General features: G+C 32.3%; 4 protein-coding genes and 1 long non-coding RNA gene across 7 annotated transcripts; 2 read left to right on the top strand and 3 right to left on the bottom strand.

Moving 5' to 3' along the window:
- Window positions 1-1,798: 1,798 nt before the first annotated feature.
- Window positions 1,799-3,877, top strand: LOC116337005. The gene is made up of 5 exons (XM_031761282.1): window positions 1,799-1,916; window positions 2,045-2,102; window positions 2,170-3,147; window positions 3,212-3,447; window positions 3,533-3,877. The coding sequence occupies exons 3-5, from the start codon at window positions 2,226-2,228 to the stop codon at window positions 3,800-3,802; spliced, it is 1,428 nt and encodes a 475-aa protein (XP_031617142.1). The 5' UTR covers window positions 1,799-1,916; window positions 2,045-2,102; window positions 2,170-2,225; the 3' UTR covers window positions 3,803-3,877.
- A 3,074-nt stretch (window positions 3,878-6,951) lies between these two features.
- On the bottom strand, window positions 6,952-15,704 carry LOC116338966. The gene is made up of 3 exons (XR_004200948.1): window positions 15,392-15,704; window positions 7,155-7,222; window positions 6,952-7,077 (listed from the first exon to the last, which is right to left on the bottom strand). It is a non-coding gene; the product is annotated as an uncharacterized LOC116338966 (long non-coding RNA).
- On the bottom strand, window positions 9,640-13,830 carry LOC116338941 (inhibitor of nuclear factor kappa-B kinase subunit alpha). 2 transcript variants are annotated; one of them, XM_031764534.1, is made up of 7 exons: window positions 13,122-13,830; window positions 12,674-13,063; window positions 12,557-12,619; window positions 11,725-12,119; window positions 10,228-11,651; window positions 9,831-10,154; window positions 9,640-9,769 (listed from the first exon to the last, which is right to left on the bottom strand). In XM_031764534.1, exons 2-7 carry the CDS (start codon window positions 12,720-12,722, stop codon window positions 9,694-9,696), a joined length of 2,331 nt encoding a protein of 776 aa, XP_031620394.1. In that variant the 5' UTR covers window positions 12,723-13,063; window positions 13,122-13,830; the 3' UTR covers window positions 9,640-9,693. The 2 variants fall into 2 exon arrangements, with proteins under 2 accessions (XP_031620394.1, XP_031620387.1); XM_031764527.1 differs by having other exon boundaries at window positions 12,674-13,040.
- LOC116338955 (glutathione S-transferase 1-like) lies at window positions 13,835-15,310 on the top strand. Of its 2 annotated transcripts, none has more exons than XM_031764546.1 (4): window positions 13,835-13,963; window positions 14,204-14,362; window positions 14,520-14,831; window positions 14,923-15,310. In XM_031764546.1, exons 2-4 carry the CDS (start codon window positions 14,228-14,230, stop codon window positions 15,106-15,108), a joined length of 633 nt encoding a protein of 210 aa, XP_031620406.1. In that variant the 5' UTR covers window positions 13,835-13,963; window positions 14,204-14,227; the 3' UTR covers window positions 15,109-15,310. The 2 variants fall into 2 exon arrangements, with proteins under 2 accessions (XP_031620406.1, XP_031620414.1); XM_031764554.1 differs by having other exon boundaries at window positions 13,841-13,967; window positions 14,206-14,362.
- Window positions 15,705-16,495: 791 nt separating the features above from the next.
- LOC116337256 (pentatricopeptide repeat-containing protein 2, mitochondrial-like) lies at window positions 16,496-18,974 on the bottom strand. The gene is made up of 7 exons (XM_031761671.1): window positions 18,836-18,974; window positions 18,423-18,778; window positions 18,222-18,363; window positions 17,893-17,945; window positions 16,972-17,271; window positions 16,735-16,854; window positions 16,496-16,669 (listed from the first exon to the last, which is right to left on the bottom strand). Exons 1-7 carry the CDS (start codon window positions 18,870-18,872, stop codon window positions 16,595-16,597), a joined length of 1,083 nt encoding a protein of 360 aa, XP_031617531.1. The 5' UTR covers window positions 18,873-18,974; the 3' UTR covers window positions 16,496-16,594.
- Between the last annotated feature and the right edge of the window lie 361 nt (window positions 18,975-19,335).

Below are 19,335 nucleotides of genomic sequence, written 5' to 3'. Positions count from 1 at the left end.
TTGAAACGGTTATGTTTACGCGTTACTGTGGCGGCGCACAAGTCACCAAGGCGCATATTAATAAAAATTGTGTCAGATTGCAAATGAATAGAAATGAAACAGTGGATGGTTCGCGTGTGATGAATTCGGAATCAATTCCTTATAACATTGTGGAAGACCTTCAATACACCAATGAAAAAGAGAACTCAGCTGTAAATGTTATTGATAATTTCTTATACATAAGTGGAAATATAACTAGCAATTCGACCGAATATCAGGAAGTAGTGCCAGAAAATCATTTGAATAACATAAAATCGACTTTATTACAACGAATGGCAAAGTTCGGCTTCAATATGTATGGATCCATCATATACGGTCCCAAACCGAGTAATGCCATTACGGTTGTATTAATTCAAAAATCGTTTTACAATATTACATCGAAAACGTTGAAAATATCCAATAATTTTGTTTTCAATTATTTGACCGCTGATATGGTAATTCGAAGAATAAAAAAACGTGGTACGATTCAGCGCTGTTGATCAAGGAGTGTATTTACGATAGATTTGGTATTAATTTAACAGATTCTGCATTTGGTGCAGGTGCCGGATTGTTACCTTTCCTTCTTCCAGCACAATTCGATCAGATATTGAATGCTGTACAGAGCATATACTAAGCATAGATATATATCCTGGATATTTTGTCAGTATCCGATATTCATTGGAGCCAGACTTTGAAACAGAGTAAAAACAATAGAAGTTATTGTTATAGTGATTGTAGTAATGTAAATGGTTTTATACTTAGACCTATAACAATCACTTCTATTGTTTTCACTCCATTATAATGTCTGGCTGCGATAAATATCGGATACTCACAAAATATCCCGGATATATATCTATGCTCAGTATATGCTCTGATGCTGTATCATACCGATGATGGCGCGACCAAACGAAAATATCACTTGAGGATTTATGCAAAAACTGGTAAAATTGAACCTGGCATTTCATCGATAATTGGATATGTTTACGATAAGTATGTTTATATAGCTTTGTCATAGTTAGCAACAACTATTTGGGCGCTCAGAAGAAATATGATGATTTAGAAGATAAAATCATTCGAATAATGTTAAACACTTTTGCACATTGAGCCGCTGAAGTGAACATCTGCACAAAACTCAGTGATTTATTTCAATTATCTTACTTATTTTAACTTGAATTGTTAAAAAATGTAATAATGCGGAATTAAAAGAGAATATTGATAAAATAATGCGTACATAGCATATCGATTTTCTTAAAAATAAACGAATTGATCACACAAAATTTCATTTTATTTTATTTTATTTTTTAAATCTTGGTCGTTAACATTTACGACATTTGCGACTGATTTAGCATGGATCTTACTCATCAAATGGAATCGTTATTTCTGTTAGCGTTCAATTGATGATATGATATTAGAAAAAGAAAATGTTGATTCATCCTTTGCTATATGCAATCAAAACATTGATGGACATGAATTTTGAATTTAACCCGCGAAACCCCAAAGTTCACCACTGAAACAAAACAAAATGTCACACAAATGCGCACTTTCATTTAGTCAACTCGAAACTCAATGCGCTATTGTTAATTTTTTCAGCCAATTCGCACATTCAAAGAATTTCATTACAATCATCGCTAAAATTAAATCAAGAACTCATCATAAAAGTACACACATGCTGTAAAGCAAATTTGAATTTATTTGGTAACTACAGCCATCCAGTGAAAATGTACGGAACTATATTTTGAACATTCATGCATACATTAGCTACTGTCAAAATTCAAACTTGTTGATTGTTTTGGAATTTATCAAGACGCAAAAGACTGTTTGAAAAAACATAGTCGTCTTCGATTATTTACGCCGCATCAAAGAAGAAAGCATAAATACGACGTCATAGCTGCGTTCAGGTAAAATTAAAAATTGTGTGCATAAATTAAGCGTGATTAATTTATTCAAAGACACAAACGACAGTGATTTGATTTTTTTTATAAACAATTCCAGTGAAAATATTGTGATATTTTTCAATTATTTTTAGATTTTGACAAGAGATATTAAACAAATCGAGGGAAAAGTGAATATCAGTATCACAAGTGGTAATAGTAATTTTTGTGTGTATTAATGGAAATCCATTTAATTTTTAATGATTACGTCATTTTTCAGCTGTGGCAACCTAAGTTTCTTCTAAAAAAAGTACCGTATCACGAACAAAAATTGAAATGGCAGACTCAAGTGGGCTGGAAAACAAGCGTCCACGTCGCGGACGAAGCGCAACTAAAGCTGGAACATCGACATCTGAACCGAAAACCAATGCACCCGAAATATCGTCAAATTCATTGCTACGTTTGAACGATGAATCTCTGCAAAAGTTATTTGACCATTTGGACATCGAAAGTTTGTGTCAAATGGCAAATGTTTGCAAACGATTCCAACCGATTACTCAGGAAGCATTCAGTAGACGCCATCGAGAATTCGTGTTCAAAGGACGTGCATGCAAAAATTCCGAATTTCGTCGTGTGCTCTGCAAATTCGGTCATCTGATTACATCGATCGATGCATCCCAAGCATACATGGCCGATTATAATGAATTACTTGATGCAAGTGCAATCGTAAAATATTGCAACAACAATTTGGAATCGGTAATTTTACAAAGGGCCACCATCGATTGTGATGCATTCAAGCCGTTATTCTCACGCTTGAAACGTATTGAATTGTTCAAGTGCGAATTCACTGGCAACAAAATTGATTTGTTCAAAAATTGTCCAAATCTTGAAATTTTCAGTTTTCATGCTGATTTTTTCGGCCCCGATCCATTGAATTTCAATTATGATCGATCAATTGGTTTCGTTGTACGAAAATTTCCGAAATTGAAGTGTCTTGGTTTCGATTGTAATTACGTTGGATTTGCGACATTTTTTGATTTATTGGCTCTTAATCCACATGTGAAAGAAATTGATATCGCGGCCAAATCAGAAGACATGTTTATCCAGGCCATTGCCGAATACTCGAAAAACTTGGAAAGTTTTGCAATGCATTCGGGCGATAGTTTTCCAGAGGAACAGACGCGAAAAGGATTTTTAAAGTTGAGCAATTTGAAAAAGTTGCAACGATTATGCATTGAGGCCGGCGACGAAATTTATGGTAAAATTGTTTATTTATTATTATTTATGGTTTATGATATAAAAGCAAGTATTATTTTCAAAAGGAAAATTAGTTGGCCCACTCATGGATGCATTTGCGAAGGAAAAGGTGCCTATCAACTATTTGGATTTGTCTGAGTTTTCGATTGGGCCCAATGACATCAAAAGCATTCTTAAATTGAAGACAATGAAAGTTTTATTGCTAAATAACATCGAAAAAGCCGTTACCGATGCTGATTTGGTACCGTTGGCCACTCAATTGCCATTGTTGGTACATTTACAACTGGACTTTGGAGAGAAAGTAAAGAGACCCTCCGATTCTTTATCCATTCTGTTCCATTACTTATTGATTAATTTCAATTTTTTTCATTCTTTTCTTCTGATAGGTAAAGACACCCATCACAGTCAACGGTCTTGTAAAAATGGTGAAAGATGGGAAGCAACTTAAATACTTGGCATTGGTTCGCGTCCAGAATTTGAAAATCGACAAAAAGGCATTTGAAAACATATTGAAAGCGGTTCAAAGTCGTCGCAATGAAAACAAACTCACGATTGATATTAATACCAGTTCCAAGAAGACAACCACTTTCAATGTGCCCGAACATGTTCAACAAGCCTCCAGTGCACATTTGAAAATCAGATATTCATCAGAATAAGAAGAATAAATATGTAAAGTTCTATTAATAGAACTCATCGCAACAAACCAGACACAAAAAAATCAAACATAAGAAACATACCATTTCTTTATTATTATTATTAATTCTTTGCGATTTTTTTAAATCTACCTTTTATTTACCTTTTAAAAAAGGTTCTTTTTTTCGATAGAAACGAAAATTATTTTTTTTTTTAAATAAGACATTACCAATGGGTTTCCATTACCAATTTTTAAAATACGCGTTTTTTTTTTCAAACAAAAAAAAACCGGACATTTGCTCCCAATATGAAATTTGTTGAAAATGGGAATAGTAAGACGAAATATTTTTTATGCATTTCATGTATTTTCATAAAATTAATTCTTATTCAAACAATTTTTATTTTTATTTTAATCAATGTTACTTTGGTTGGAAGAAAAAAAAACAACTTAACTGAATTTTAAACTAAATTTTAGTTTACAAAAAGTGAAATCAGGAACGAGCTGATGATCTTAGACGTGCATAAAACAGATGAGTCATGAATTAACAAACGATAAAAATGTGCAGTTACATTAACTCAATCATTTGCGACAGAGTTCTTCTTCAATATCATACGATGTCATGCTTTATGATAGTGGTGTTTTTGAGTTTGAGCAGCAAAAAACACTGTTGCGACTGATTGATAAAGTATTTTTTCCACGGAGCACGATAACGTTGTTATTTGAGTTTTTCGCTTCCGAATTGTTCCTTTTTTGGGGATTTTTTTTTTCGAAATGTTGCTAAAAATATTTTGTTTTCACACATATTCATATTCGTTCTTTTAGTGATAAAATCTTCTCACTTGATTATGCAACCAATACACGTTCATCATAATAAAAATTGCAGCAAAGTTTTGCAATAAATAAGGTGTCGAGTAAAGTCAGAAAAATCAGTACTCTCATTTATTCCATTGCGAATGGAACGATTATTTTAATAATTTCTGAATTCTTCTAACCAACTAATTATACAGTGTTTTTTTTAATTTCATTAAACATTTGAATAAAATAATATTATTCGAAACATACCTCATTTGTAACAATGAAAGTAAAATTTATGATTGTTTTAATATGTTTGTCTCTGAAAGTGCAGGCGCTGTCTGATTTGGATAGACAGTTATTCATTCCGATTAAATAAAGTAATTTAAAAAAAAATCTTACAAAATGGTTTATCAATCAAACTCGAAATAATTTTGATCGATATTTATTAACACTTAACCATGTTGCGGAGCTGTGTGGATTTAAACTGGAATATTCACACATATCCGCGCAAATCCGAAATTAAAAAAATCGAGCAGACATTATTCAGTATTGTAGTCATTGTACTTAGGGTGTTTCCCATATCTGCAAATAAAAAAATGGTATTTCTCATATTAAAGTATGGACACTCGCCCAAATGTCGAACTATTTGTTTGAATTTTCAATTTCAATTTAATATTTCAACACTTTTCGGCTCCTAAATCTCGACATATTTCATGAATTTTCACTGCGAAACTTGAACAACTTTAAGTTTTGACAGCTCATGAACGCATTCTTTCTTCTTTAGATTGATATATATATATTTGCTGCATATTTAATTTTATTTATTTTTTCATAATAAAATGGCAAAAATATTTAAAAATATTACGTTATTTCACTGATCTATAATATTTTTGGTTTGAATTTCACAATGATCCAAACACGACTTTATAACTGTCACATCTGTCAAATCCAAAGTATTTCACTTCGAAACTTCGGTGCTTTATGTGTCGGCAATTGGACGATCTATTCCGGAATAATATTACAGTGAAAAATGAAAAATAAATATAATTGTTTTTCTTTATATTTTCAATATTTCTGTTCAATAACTAAATTAAACTATCCACAATTCGCAGACATATTTTTTTTCAAATTAGTTATTTTTTCATATAAAAAAAATGCATTTTACCGGCTTGTCTCAAAATGACATAGTCTAACTTTTTACGTGAAAAAGTGATAAAAATGCCGATTTTTTTTGAACGTAATTTGTGAAAGCAATAATAGATTTTTGATTAAAATTTGGATTATACAGTAGATTGCCAAATGTCGACACACGACCAAATGTCGGAATACCGAGAGGTGAATTGAAATTAAAAATTGAAAATTCATTTGAATTGCATTTTTAAAAGTAAATTATGAAAGATCAATATCAAATCTCTTTATTATAATCCAAATTTTAATCAAAAATCTATTATTGCTTTCACAAATTACGTTCAAAAAAAATTCGGCATTTTTATCACTTTTTCACGTCAAAATTAAACTATGTCATTTTGAGACAAGCCGGTAAAATGCGTTTTTTTATATGAAAAAATAACTAGTTTGGAAAAAAATTTATATCGGCGAATTGTAGATAGTTTAATTTAATTATTGAACAGAAATTTTGAAAATATAAAGAAAAACAATTATATTTATTTTTCATTTTTCACTGTAATATTATTCCGGAATAAATCGTCCAATTGCCGACACATAAAGCACCGAAGTTTCAAGTGAAACACTTTGGATTTGACAGATGTGACAGTTAAAGTCGTATTTGGATCATTGTGAAATTCAAACCAAAAATATTCTAGATCAGTGAAATAACGTAATATTTTTAAATATTTTTGCCACTTTACTATAGAAAAATCAGTAAAATAAAATATGGAGCAAAAATATATCAATCTAATAATTTTAACTCCAATATTTTGTATTGTTTACCTCAATGTAAATAGTGCGTTCATGGGCTGTCAAAACTTAAAGTTTACAAGTTTCGTAGTGAAAATGCATGAAATATGTCGAGATTAGGGATCCGAGAATTGGACGAAGAATATCCGACATTTGGAATTTTCGATGTTATGACGAAAAAATGGAAAAAAATAATACATTTTTGGAAATTACTATCTTTTGAGAAACGTGAAATGAAGCACAATTAAATTCTGCATCGAATTGTGTATAAAGTGATATTTTTTCATGAAATCAAAAATGTTAAATATTAAATTGAAGTTGAAAATTCAAACAAATAGTCCGACATTTGGGCGAGTGTCCATACGTAATAAAGAGATTTGATATTGATCTTTCATAATTTACTTTTAAAAATGCAATTAAAATGAATTTTCAATTTTTAATTTCAATTCACCTCTCGGTATTCCGACATTTGGTCGTGTGTCGACATTTGGCAATGTACTGTAGATCAAATTCTTTGGTAATTGGTGGCAAAACATCACATCGATTAATATTCCGACTTCCCGAAGCAAAAGATGGTTCTCTGACCTACATTTGAGTATTAATCGATCCGGTGTATGAATAAACTATTTCAAACTAATTTAATAATGACATATGATTCTTACAAAGTAGCAGTTGCAGATCACGAGCCAAAGCTCCCGCTCCAAAGAACTTGACGTTGGATAGACTCATTCTGTAAAATATGATAAGAAAATTACAATCACATAACATTCAAACTAACAAGCTATTTTCACAAACCCGAGCCGTTAATTTTTTTGATTTGTTTGAGCTGGCTTTATATTGTAGTTTTCGCCTCGTGCCCATTCACCCCACCTCTCCCAACAATTCAGAGCCCCCCATTAGGGTAAAATGATAAAAAGTCGATTTGGCCATCCTGAGTGACCCAATTCGGAGGGCAAGGGTTCATTTTTATATTATTCTGACCCCCGCCCTTCGAATTGGGTCATTCAGGGCGGCAAAAACTATATACCAATGGAAACTATATTGATATGCGTATTAGTGTATCATACTCTGTTAGCTCACTGGTTACTTAGACTATATGACAATATGTTGTGTGGTACAAAATGCGTGCGGCAACCGCTTCGATTCAGCATCTGGGCAGCAATGCTGTTCAGACGCTGCGAATAGCTAGCGCCATTCAGATAGGAAAAAACCATCACTGATTGTAGTCATTGTACTTAGGGTGTTCGAGAGGGGTAAGCAAAAAAGTGAGGTGTATTTTGCGAAAAGTGTACTTTTTTCGTTTTTTTTTTTTGCTCTTCACTTTTTTGGCGAAAATCCCTAGCAAATTGAAAGAATTTTCGTACAAGCCAAAACTGAAAAGCAAAAAAAAGCACCGTGAACATAAGTTCGTTGTTCGAAATTCATCTACAATGTGCACTGTACATTTGCGCATTTGTTTTAATTTGTTCGCGGTATCCTTTTGCTATCGAATTTCCTGGTAGAAAACAATCGCCAATGAACCAAGGGGAATGTCACAAATCATTCGAAATAGGTTAGGAATATCATTCGAAATAGGTTAGAATAGTTTGGAATTAGTGGTAATGTAAATGTCAACAAATACGCCGATATGGTATTCAGAAACATTGAGTTTTCAATTCAGTCAGAAACATTTCAATATTTTTGTGAATATACTTTTTGTTGTAAATGTTCAATATATGGACACTCGCCCAAATGTCGGACTATTTGTTTGAATTTTCAACTTCAATTTAATATTTAACATTTTTTATTTCATGAAAAAATATCACTTTATACACAATTCGATGCAGAATTTAATTGTGCTTCATTTCACGTTTCTCAAAAGATAGTAATTTCCAAAAATGTATTATTTTTTTCCTTTTTTTCGTCATAACATCGAAAATTCCAAATGTCGGATATTCGTCGTCCAATTCTCGGCTCCCTAATCTCGACATATTTCATGCATTTTCACTACGAAACTTGTAAACTTTAAGTTTTGACAGCCCATGAACGCACTATTTACATTGAGGTAAACAATACAAAATATTGAAGTAAAAATTATTAGATTGATATATTTTTGCTCCATATTTTATTTTACTGATTTTTCTATAGTAAAGTGGCAAAAATATTTAAAAATATTACGTTATTTCACTGATCTAGAATATTTTTGGTTTGAATTTCACAATGATCCAAATACGACTTTAACTGTCACATCTGTCAAATCCAAAGTGTTTCACTTGAAACTTCGGTGCTTTATGTGTCGGCAATTGGACGATTTATTCCGGAATAATATTACAGTGAAAAATGAAAAATAAATATAATTGTTTTTCTTTATATTTTCAAAATTTCTGTTCAATAATTAAATTAAACTATCTACAATTCGCCGATATAAATTTTTTTCCAAACTAGTTATTTTTTCATTTAAAAAAACGCATTTTACCGGCTTGTCTCAAAATGACATAGTTTAACTTTTGACGTGAAAAAGTGATAAAAATGCCGAATTTTTTTTGAACGTAATTTGTGAAAGCAATAATAGATTTTTGATTAAAATTTGGATTATAATAAAGAGATTTGATATTGATCTTTCATAATTTACTTTTAAAAATGCAATTCAAATGAATTTTCAATTTTTAATTTCAATTCATTCCGACATTTGGTCGTGTGTCGACATTTGGCAATCTACTGTATTTATTTAAATTATACAAAAAAAATATTCACAAAAATATTGAAATGTTTCGGTGCCGACGACTGAATTAAAAACCTTATGTTTCTGTGAACAGTACAGCGTATTTGTTGACATTTACGCTGCCGCTTATTCCAAACGATTTCAACCTATTACTACCTATTCCGAATTATATAATTCTAGTACGTTCTTTGTGACACTCCCCTTGCTACGAAAACAAACGTTTTTTTACCATTCGCCATTTCTTTCGCGAGTTTGCTACAATATCGGTTGACCTCCATATACTTTAGCAACGATTGCAAAGTATAATTGTATTGACAATATGCTTCACTCTTTTCATTGATTCCAAATTCCAACCAGGAACAACATATTTTTTTTAAAGTTGTTTTATCTATTTGGTTTTCAACTATAGTTATGTGAAAAGGATGGGAAATAAAACAAACGCGTCATAATTCAAACAGAACTTTTTATTAAAAGAAAAGTGCTTGATTGATCGATAATGATCATTGATGACGATGATCATAATGCGATGTTTCACTTTTCAATTCCTCGTCCATATCTTGCATTAAGTTTGCCATTCTGTGATAAAGATTAGAGTTAAGTAGCGATTAATGTATATGTGATTAAAACCAATACTTACTCAATACGAAGATTTATATTATCTTCGATCAGCAATTTCGTGTTCATTGCATTCTCTTCGGTTATTTGTCGCATAATTTTTTGGATTTTAGCATTTTCATCTGCATCTGCATCTGGTGTGGCAGTGCTATTTGTATTTGACAATGTCAAATCAGATGTGCTCGTTGATACGTGGCTGTGACTTTTTTCCACTAGCGACCACACATGCTCATTTAAACTTTTGTTCGCTTCATTTAATTCGATTCGATATTTTTCAGCCGGAATAATCGCCTTTTCCAGCGTTTTTTTTATTTCAATAAACTCGTTGTGAACACAATTCAGATTTCTGCGCAAAAATTAACAAAAGATGGTATTACAAGAATGTCACGTCTACTTTTTGAAGAAAAAAATTTGCATACCTTCTAATTTCAATGAAATTTTTATTTCTCAGAAGAGATTCACGTTGCTTAAGACATTTGAAAGCACAATTAAATAGCTCAAAATGTGGTTTGGCCGGTAGTCTGTTGCTTAGGAGTTGGGCGCGAAGTGTGTCATATGCCTTGATCACATTGATAGTACCGTAACCGTCGTGTGTGTTCATTTTTATCAGAAGCTCATTATGGCTTATTTCGCGAATGCGACGATGAACTGAACCATATCTTATTTCAATCTTATTACAGGCAGTAACAAGTCGTTCAACATTTTGCATGATTTTTGTGTACTGTTCCAACCATTTGGCATCACAATGTTGTTTTTCATGTAAAATGTCCAATGTTTGTTTGAACAATTCAAGGGAACCCCTTGTGCCGTACACCAGTGTCTGCATTTTTCGAACATTGCTTTGACACATTTCAATCTCATTCGCAAGCTGACGGGCAAAACAAAGCCAACCATCCAAACATGTTTTATATGTGTTGATTTCTTTACGCACAAAATATAATGTATCGCGAGCAAATTTCCAAAGTGAATGAATTTTTAACCGGTTCTCGGGACTATTGAGTACACATCGAACACTGGCCGGTAAATCAATCACATATGACACATCATCATCTTTATTCAATTCACATTCTGATACTGCCATTGTCGATCCAACTCCACCGCATTGCGTTACAAATACCATTGGTTTATCAAAATAATTGTCGATGTACAGATCAATTGGCTTATTGAATTGTTGGTGTGATTGATACGAATCGATATCTTTCGACAAACAGTTCTCTGTTGATGTGATAATGTAACATTTTGATATTGGAATACGTGTCTCTTGTTCAATAAATGATAAAAAATCGGCATTTGTGGTGTTATCGTCGACCAAAAAATTTAGATGTTTGTGATTTGTTAATACAAAAATGGTTAAAATCTTTTGCTCCAAAATATGATCAACGGTTTCAAAAAATTTCAACGTTTGTACCGGTGCCACATTGACATTCTCATTCGATACGGAATTAGATTTTTCAAAAATGCTACCTCTCTGCTTTCCATTCCATTCAAGTGCTAATTTAAACCATGGCACCAACAGTTTCGCAAAACCATGCGATAAATGATTTTCGTTCGAAATTCGATCGGAGTAAATGAATTCACCGGTATCATCCTCAGTAATGGTGATATGTTCTGATTTTTTCTCGCGAACACAAAGAATCCATTTTGCCAATGGTAGATGTTGCACAAAAGGTCTAGTACCCGTAATTGTTTCGTATAAAATGGTACCAATTGACCAATAATCAACCGAACGATTATACTTGTCCGATGTTATCAGTTCGGGTGCAATATATGAGCACATTTTGTCAATTTGATTTGCATCAATGGTACGAAAATCATTCGGCTTACTACATCCCAAATCAGTTAGCTGTGAAACGTATAACGAATCAATAAAAACATCTTTGAAAACATAAAAACATTCTTTGAGTATTTGTTTTTACCTTGTAAATGGTTCGTCCGTCATTTGTTACATGAATAATAATGCTGTCGGGTTTAATGTCTCTCACAATAACCGACATCGAGTGTAAGTATGATACAACATTTTTGAGTGTTTGAAGAATGTTGCGCACTTCTCTTTCCGGCATTCCGCATGCATTTTGTGTGTAATTCAAATGCTTTCGTAAATCCACACCTTCGCAATATTCGGTGATCAAAATGCCATCGGTCGATGGATGCGATTTTAATAATTCAATTAAAAATGTATCCGGCTTGATTCGAAGGCCACGAACAATATTTATATGTCGAATTTTATTGGTCATCAAATCAATTTCTCGTTCCCATTGTTCTTTGTCTTTGCTCGCATTCGGACCACCCAAAACTTTATTTGTTCTCACAACTAAATTAGTTCATTTTAAAAGAAAAAAGCAAAAACAACATAAATAACATTCAATTCAAACATAGGATTTTCGCTTAAGGAACAACCACTATTAAAATGTTGTAAAAAACTTAATTTTCATGAAAGAAAGCAATAAAGAAAGGGGGTAACAAGCAGCCATAGCAGTCTAATTATTTTTTCTTCTTTTATTACTTGTTTCTATCTTTCTTCCGTTGGTTAAACAAAGAAAAAAAAATACGAATTTTTCTGGGATGGACAAATGATCCGACTTGAGAAGTTAAAAGAAGATAAATGACAAAACAAACGGTAAAGTTTTGTCACTTTATTGCTACAGTGTATAGATGATTATTTTTAGACATTACACGCACTATACTCTGCTACAAGCGAAAAAATAAAACATTCTAATAGATTCCTAGAATATAGACGAATACACGCACCGATTTTCTCTTTGGTTTTTCCATGTTGCCACAGCCAAACATCGGCAAAAGCTCCACATCCTACTAAAGTATATCGATAACTTATTGAATTGTTAGATTATAATCGAATTAATTTACATTTAATTGACCGATGCCAATCGCCGATAAATGGAATATTCTCCAACATATCTCGGCTCCACGACCAATATTTATATTATTGTGCGAATGACAATGTTGTTTGTTCCGTGTTGCTTTGTCACCGTAAATTTTCCCACCACAAACACGTACCCACAATTGATCGATCGTATCGATTATTTATTGATTCAGTTCATTGGTCGTAATCAACGCATGTTTAATGCCCGGCGATTACAAACAACCGAAAAGCCCAACTGACGTCGTCGAAACTAAAAAGTCAACATTGACTAAGCCAACACCGAAATATCGCATTTATTTTGTTTTATTTCATGCGCGTCACTCTATTTTTGTCCGACAGCCCAAATGATGTCTATAATTATAAGAGAAAACCATCTGTTTTATGTTAGTGTTGTTGTTTTTTTATTGCTTAAATTCTCATTTTAATATTTACATTCAAATTGAGTTTGCGGTGAATAATAGAAGGTATAGGGAATGGATATTGTTGTTGTCGGTTATCGTTTTTATGGCTTGCTTTTGTGATCATTCTGAATCATTTATAAAAACCCAGTGCCATTGTATCTATTTGGAATCTACTCCAAAATCATCGCCTCATGAATCATTTAACTCTTAACTCATTGTATGAGATAGTTTGTATTATGCAATCACGTCGAAATGATTGTCCAGTTTTTTTTCTTCTTTTAAATTTCATTCGGCGTTACTTCTCGAATTTACCATGCCAATGTGAAAATTGATCACAACCGATACCAATGTAAGTGGCCCCACTCTACGCTCTACATTTACAGTGATGATGACGAATAGTCAATAGCTCGTTGAATGTGGAAAATACGCTGCGAGATTAAAATGCCGACATCATCAAGCATTCGACGAAAAAGACGCACAATAATTGCGAGCAGTGGCGTGTTTTTTCTTCCTTTCCTTGTCTTTCTTAAGCGATTTATATGCTGTATCGAGTTATTAATGCACTAGTGTGTGTCGTACAAACGAGTTTACCCACATTTATAAGATAGCACAACCTACACAACAGCAAACAATATTGTATATGTATATAGAAGAGCAAGGCGTCGTCATCGCTGTTTTACATGCAAAAATCCAAACAAGCGAAACTGAGATCATCCATTTCGGCATTCTTTACACGAATACATAAAAGTGTCAGCATTCCTATATGAAGCCATTCACTTGTCTCAAAGAGCATTAGTTACTGGACGCTCGCATTTCAAATAAGCCGGACGAACAAATAATTCGCTGAGTTTTTTTCTCTTCATTTTACAAAAAGTAATAATTCTTTCTAAACATATTTTAGAGCAAATACAACTTAAATTCAATATTTTTTTGATCATTTTAATTGTAATAATTCTTCAAATTTGAACTAATTTAGTGTTGTTTGAACAAATTTCCGTAGATATTTGAAGTAAAAAATAATTGTCGTGTTGTACAGTTACTCCATTTGAGATTTAAGAGAAAAATCATTTTAGTGTACAGCTAACGTTTTGTGTTAATTTTCATTGTACTTAGATAAAAAAAACAAGTTCTATCACAATGGATTTCTATTACATCCCAGGATCAGCACCATGCCGTGCAGTTCAAATGACCGCAAAGGCAGTTGGCGTCGAATTGAACTTAAAACTCACCAATTTAATGGCCGGTGAACATTTGAAACCGGAATTCATCAAGGTTCGTACTATTTAAACGCATTCTGACACACTATTAGTTTTTTGTAAACGTCATCATTACTAAAGATAAGATTTGAAGTGTTGTTTTTCACTCAATTATTGTAAAGTCATGATGAATTGTATTTATATTTTATATTTGTGCACTCTCTTATACACAGATTAATCCACAACATACCGTACCAACATTGGTTGATACCAAAGAGAACCTAAATCTCTGGGAATCTCGTGCGATTATGGTATATTTGGTTGAAAAATACGGCAAGACCGCATCATTGTATCCAGCTGATCCAAAAGCTCGCGCTTTGGTCAACCAACGTTTATATTTCGATCTTGGTACATTGTATCAACGTCTCGCCGATTATTACTATCCACAAATTTTTGCTAAAGCACCAGCAAATCCAGAAAACCTCAAAAAATTGGAAGATGCCGTTGGTTTTTTGAACACTTTCTTGGAAGGTCAAACATATGCGGTACGATTTTGTTGTTGTTGTTTCTCTTAATATTGTCTTCGCAATAATTATATCGAATTTAAAATAACTGATTGTTTGAACATTTGTTTAGGCCGGAGATAATTTGACCGTTGCCGACATTTCATTGGTTGCAACTGTGTCCACTCTTGATGTAGCTGGATTTGACCTATCAAAGTATCCCAACGTTGTTGCATGGTACGAAAAATGCAAAGCCACCACACCTGGATACGACATCAACACAGCTGGTCTTGCTGAATTCAAGAAATTCTTCAACTAAAACTTTTACATTCACATTTGCTTTATTGATGTGCACATTTTTCGGCACCATATGCCCAAATTGCACCACATACACATTTTGAATAAATTTTGCACCATACAATCACATTACTACTTCTATAGTTTAAATACATCAAAAGATTTTAAAATTTTCAAAAATTGTTCAATTGTTTGTTTTGAATAAAAAGCACCAAAAAACACAATTTTTATTGTTTTTTTATTTTCTTTTACCAACAACCACAGTTGCGCGCATATTTTCTCATTTTTGGTTAAATATTACTTACCGAATCAATTGCGCATTTTGCTCTTCAATTTTGCTTATGTCATTGCAATATCAGCACACATAAATAAGTGGAATGTTGACCCAGGTGAGTGATGAAGTCGTGACGAAAATAAAAAACATTCTAATTAGTTAACAAACGTATAGATCGTAGTTATTTGCGATGACCTTCGGATTGGTAAGAATCCATTCTAAGCTCATAACATTAGTTCTAAAGCAACGATGCTCATTTAACAACAATCCATTTGTATTGGAATGAGACAGGGCAATAGACAGCAAGAGAAAAAGGTATCATTATGCTAATTCGGTTTTTCATTTGATTTGTCATGTTCTCTTTTTCGTAACATAACAAATTCTTTATAATAACTTTAAGCACTAATCTTATCGTAGCATTCTTATATATTTGAAGTGATATTTTGTTGAGTTTTTTCTTTGTTTCGTTTTGAAAATTATATGCTCCGGTCCAAGCCAAAATAAACTCAAAAAGCTACCATCACTTACAATGGCAAATAATGTAAAAAACTGCATGATGGCGCCATCTCTATGTGCTCATGAAAATTAGAACAAAAAGTTTGTGTAGAATGTTAATTGTTTGAAGTTTGAATACGGAATCATTTGTTGTGACGTCTGTCATTTTACGCTCGATAAAGATATACCGTGTAAATTGAACAAAAACCGATTTATTATTTGTATTTAGTGAATTTGTGATGGAAAATAAATTGAAATTACTTTGCACAGTTAGTGTCATCGAAATTAACTGCGAGGACGTTGCATATCACATGGTTTTTCTTCACACAAAATCAGTTGACATTTTTGACTTTTTCGCACCAAAAAAAAAAATGTTTTAATTGCCTTTGGTGCTCGTTTGGATCGCGAGTTCAATGCCAAGCACATAGAGATGTCGCTCGGAACGTGAAGCTCAAAAAAAATATACAGGTGATATAGAAAGCAAGTGATGGTAGTCAAAAAGGCACTCAAATAAATCTCTATCATTATGTATGCAATATTATTAAAATCATGAATAATGCATGTTTCCATTTAGATAAGAAAAAAATCCTTTTTTTTAGAAATCCGGATGAACATTTGTTGGGAAAAAAACGGAAAAGAATGATAGTTTTAATTTTATAAGAATAAATTTATTTACACTTATCAACAGTTTCCAAACTTATGTTGGTGTCGTTTAAAAGACGAACATGGTTGATTTGTTCTATCCTTTAAGTTTGAAATAAATATTTCTTGATGGTTTTGTGGAAAACGGTGCACATATCAGTTCATCAAATGTCTGAAAAAAATTGAATTATATATATTTTTCACACATTTAGAATGTTTGTATGTCAGAATGAATACCTTTTTTGTGACCAGATTTTCTAACTCTATTGATTCACGTATCGAAATAAATTCAGCAATTTCTCTGTCGGAAATTTCTTCGTCTTGCTTCCCAGTAAATAATTCTTCTATTACTTGGAGCTGTGCAAAGAAAAAACCATTTATTCTCAAACATGATGTTAAACTCATTGAAATATTTAAGGCAAATATTGATCGTCTGTAAATACCAAAAAAATATAAATAAAATGAAAAACTTACGACTTGTATTGATGTTGTATAACTCTTTCCATCATTTTTGTGAATTTCAAATAAATATTTTAACATTTCAATGATATCTGTGTATCGTTGCAATTGTGCCCATGCCAATAACAAAATGTGACGATTATTAACATACAATTGTTGCTCTTCATCTTCGATAATGTCCAAAGCTAGTTGAGGTTCATTTTGTTTTATGGCCAATCCAGCAACGAACGTTCGACTTTTGCGATATTGATGACTTCCATTTGATTGCATCTCTTTCCATAAGGCATACGCCTGCTTTAGAGCTTCTGGCGTATTCTACAAATTCAATAACAAAAAAAAAACTTCGACAATGTACGATTGCATGGGAGGTAATTTGAAAGTAAACAACCCTAGAAGCAAATTGATCTGCTGTTGCCAAAGAATACCGTGCGATAACATTATTTCATTGGAATTGCAACGTAGACATCTATTTTTAGTATTTTCGATTTTAAAATTTGTTTGTCTCACTTTGAAGCCAAAGAATCGAAATGTACCAAAGTCTTATTTAAATTTATCCGATTTTTATGGATTTATTCATCGCGGCAATGTTATCGGATGGTAGTCTCTGGCTGTTGATATCAAGCATTCACAAAGTGATACATCAATACAAATCATCGAATGATGCACTCCGAACGCACTAGTGATGAGCATCAAATTTGTATCGATGTATCACTTTGAGAATGCTTGGTTGATATACAACAACAACATCGTTCTCTCAGAGTGAGAGACCGTCACCAGTGATTTTGTTTGAGAGTCAAAAAGAAGAGTTACAATGTGAATTGTGGATGTCTTTTTTCTTTCACTTTCATACATAAATCGTTGAGAGAACGATGTTGGATTATCGCAGCCGATATGCAGTTATCTCGGTCTAAGGTCCGTGACTTTCAATTATAGTACCAATCGATAGTATGTTGCCAATACTATAACATCGAGATGTCTTCTATTGTTACCTATGGCGAAACCACAAGAGAAAAAAATAAATTGAAATTACACAAAAAAAAATCAGAGCAAACCAAATGGCATGCATGTCAATTTTACTCTGGTTGAAAAACGTTTCAGTGTAAAATAAATCGGATCGAATAGATTTAGTCGCTCCGAAAAAAATTGTATCGTTCTTCTTTACACTGAAATTGTTTTCGACCAGTGTAAAATATCATTCTACCATTCATTTCCTTCTGTTGAATTTATCTGAGTTAATCAAAAACAAAAACCAAGTCTATTGTTACCCCTCAAATGTCCTCGTTTATCTAAAGATTCATAAACACGAAGTACGTCATCATATTTTTTATTTTCATATAGCATGTCCAACAGAACTTGATGACCAATATTGTCAGTAAATAGTTGACCAATGATTTTATCGTCAAAAAACTGCAAGTGAAAAAAATGTAAATTTTGTTGATAGTCCAAAAGCTATTTTTAAAAATTACTTTAATTGCTTCAACTGGCATATTTAAATAATGAAATGCTCGCATTATCACCGTACTGAAACAATACTTTTTGCCCATATATCCTTTTCGTTTTTGTACTAATGTATTCAATGCACCTTTGAGAATACGAATGTCATCCGAATTTTTATTTATCATATAAATCAAGTCTTTTAATTTATTCTCATATTTCACCATGTCGCATTGATTATCAATAAAATGTTTTCGGAAATTTTTTTTGTAATCAGAATGATTGGCGACAAGATTCTCAACATCAGTTCTTGCATGTTTGTATCCTTCGATGCCCAATTCTTCCCAAGAGAACAAATATCTTAGTTGACTATTTACGATCGTAAAACCTACGATGAATGAAATGAATGAATAGAAGGAATAGTTTAAAATAAGCCGGTTATTACCTTTTGACTGAAGAATTGAATTACTTAATCGCAACATATTTTTGATTAAGCCAATCAACCAAAAAGCGATTCGTTATATTTATTTTCAAAAAAAATCGCCGAATTTAACCTATGTGTTAACAAAATAAAACAATTTGACAACACCATTATTTGTAAATTGACAGTGCTTAAATCTGTTTTTGTATATGCAGCCAACTTCATATCAAATCTTCTCATCGGTATTCGTTAAATTAAATAAAAAAACTGTGATGCTTTGTCCCGAACTTTTCGTTAGATCGAACCAAAACGTTATCTATTTTTATACCATGCTAAAATTTAAAATTCTCTGAGTCAACAAAAAAAAACCCGATTAATACTTACTCTTAATATTTGGATGCAATATTTCTGTCAAAAACGAATGAAAATGAAACATCAAAAATAAAAACAAAAAAAAAACGCTTTGCTTTTATTAAACAGTTTATTATTTTGTTTTGTTTTTGTTGTTGTTGAAAGAATATTAT

Source organism: Contarinia nasturtii, unplaced genomic scaffold (assembly GCF_009176525.2).
Source record: "Contarinia nasturtii isolate CC-2019 unplaced genomic scaffold, AAFC_CNas_1.1 Cnas_scaffold_78, whole genome shotgun sequence".
Lineage (NCBI taxonomy): Eukaryota > Metazoa > Arthropoda > Insecta > Diptera > Cecidomyiidae > Contarinia > Contarinia nasturtii.
This window is presented reverse-complemented; position numbering and strand designations above follow the sequence as displayed.

Bases quoted from the DNA above. Each gene is read 5' to 3' on its own strand.
- LOC116337005 (XM_031761282.1), top strand. From the start codon at position 2,226: ATGGCAGACTCAAGTGGGCTGGAAAACAAGCGTCCACGTCGCGGACGA. The intron at 3,148-3,211 runs GTAAAATTGTTT...TATTTTCAAAAG, and splicing joins GGCCGGCGACGAAATTTATG to GAAAATTAGTTGGCCCACTC. The intron at 3,448-3,532 runs GTAAAGAGACCC...TTCTTCTGATAG, and splicing joins AACTGGACTTTGGAGAGAAA to GTAAAGACACCCATCACAGT.
- LOC116338941 (XM_031764534.1), bottom strand. From the start codon at position 12,722: ATGTTGGAGAATATTCCATTTATCGGCGATTGGCATCGGTCAATTAAA. The intron at 12,120-12,556 runs GTGCGTGTATTC...GAACTAATTTAG, and splicing joins AAAAACCAAAGAGAAAATCG to TTGTGAGAACAAATAAAGTT. The intron at 9,770-9,830 runs GTAAGTATTGGT...TCTTTATCACAG, and splicing joins AATATAAATCTTCGTATTGA to AATGGCAAACTTAATGCAAG.
- LOC116338955 (XM_031764546.1), top strand. From the start codon at position 14,228: ATGGATTTCTATTACATCCCAGGATCAGCACCATGCCGTGCAGTTCAA. The intron at 14,363-14,519 runs GTTCGTACTATT...TCTTATACACAG, and splicing joins TGAAACCGGAATTCATCAAG to ATTAATCCACAACATACCGT. The intron at 14,832-14,922 runs GTACGATTTTGT...ACATTTGTTTAG, and splicing joins TGGAAGGTCAAACATATGCG to GCCGGAGATAATTTGACCGT.
- LOC116337256 (XM_031761671.1), bottom strand. From the start codon at position 18,872: ATGTTGCGATTAAGTAATTCAATTCTTCAGTCAAAAG. The intron at 18,364-18,422 runs GTAATTTTTAAA...TTTCACTTGCAG, and splicing joins TGCCAGTTGAAGCAATTAAA to TTTTTTGACGATAAAATCAT. The intron at 16,855-16,971 runs GTAAGTTTTTCA...TTCTTTGCACAG, and splicing joins ATACAACATCAATACAAGTC to CTCCAAGTAATAGAAGAATT.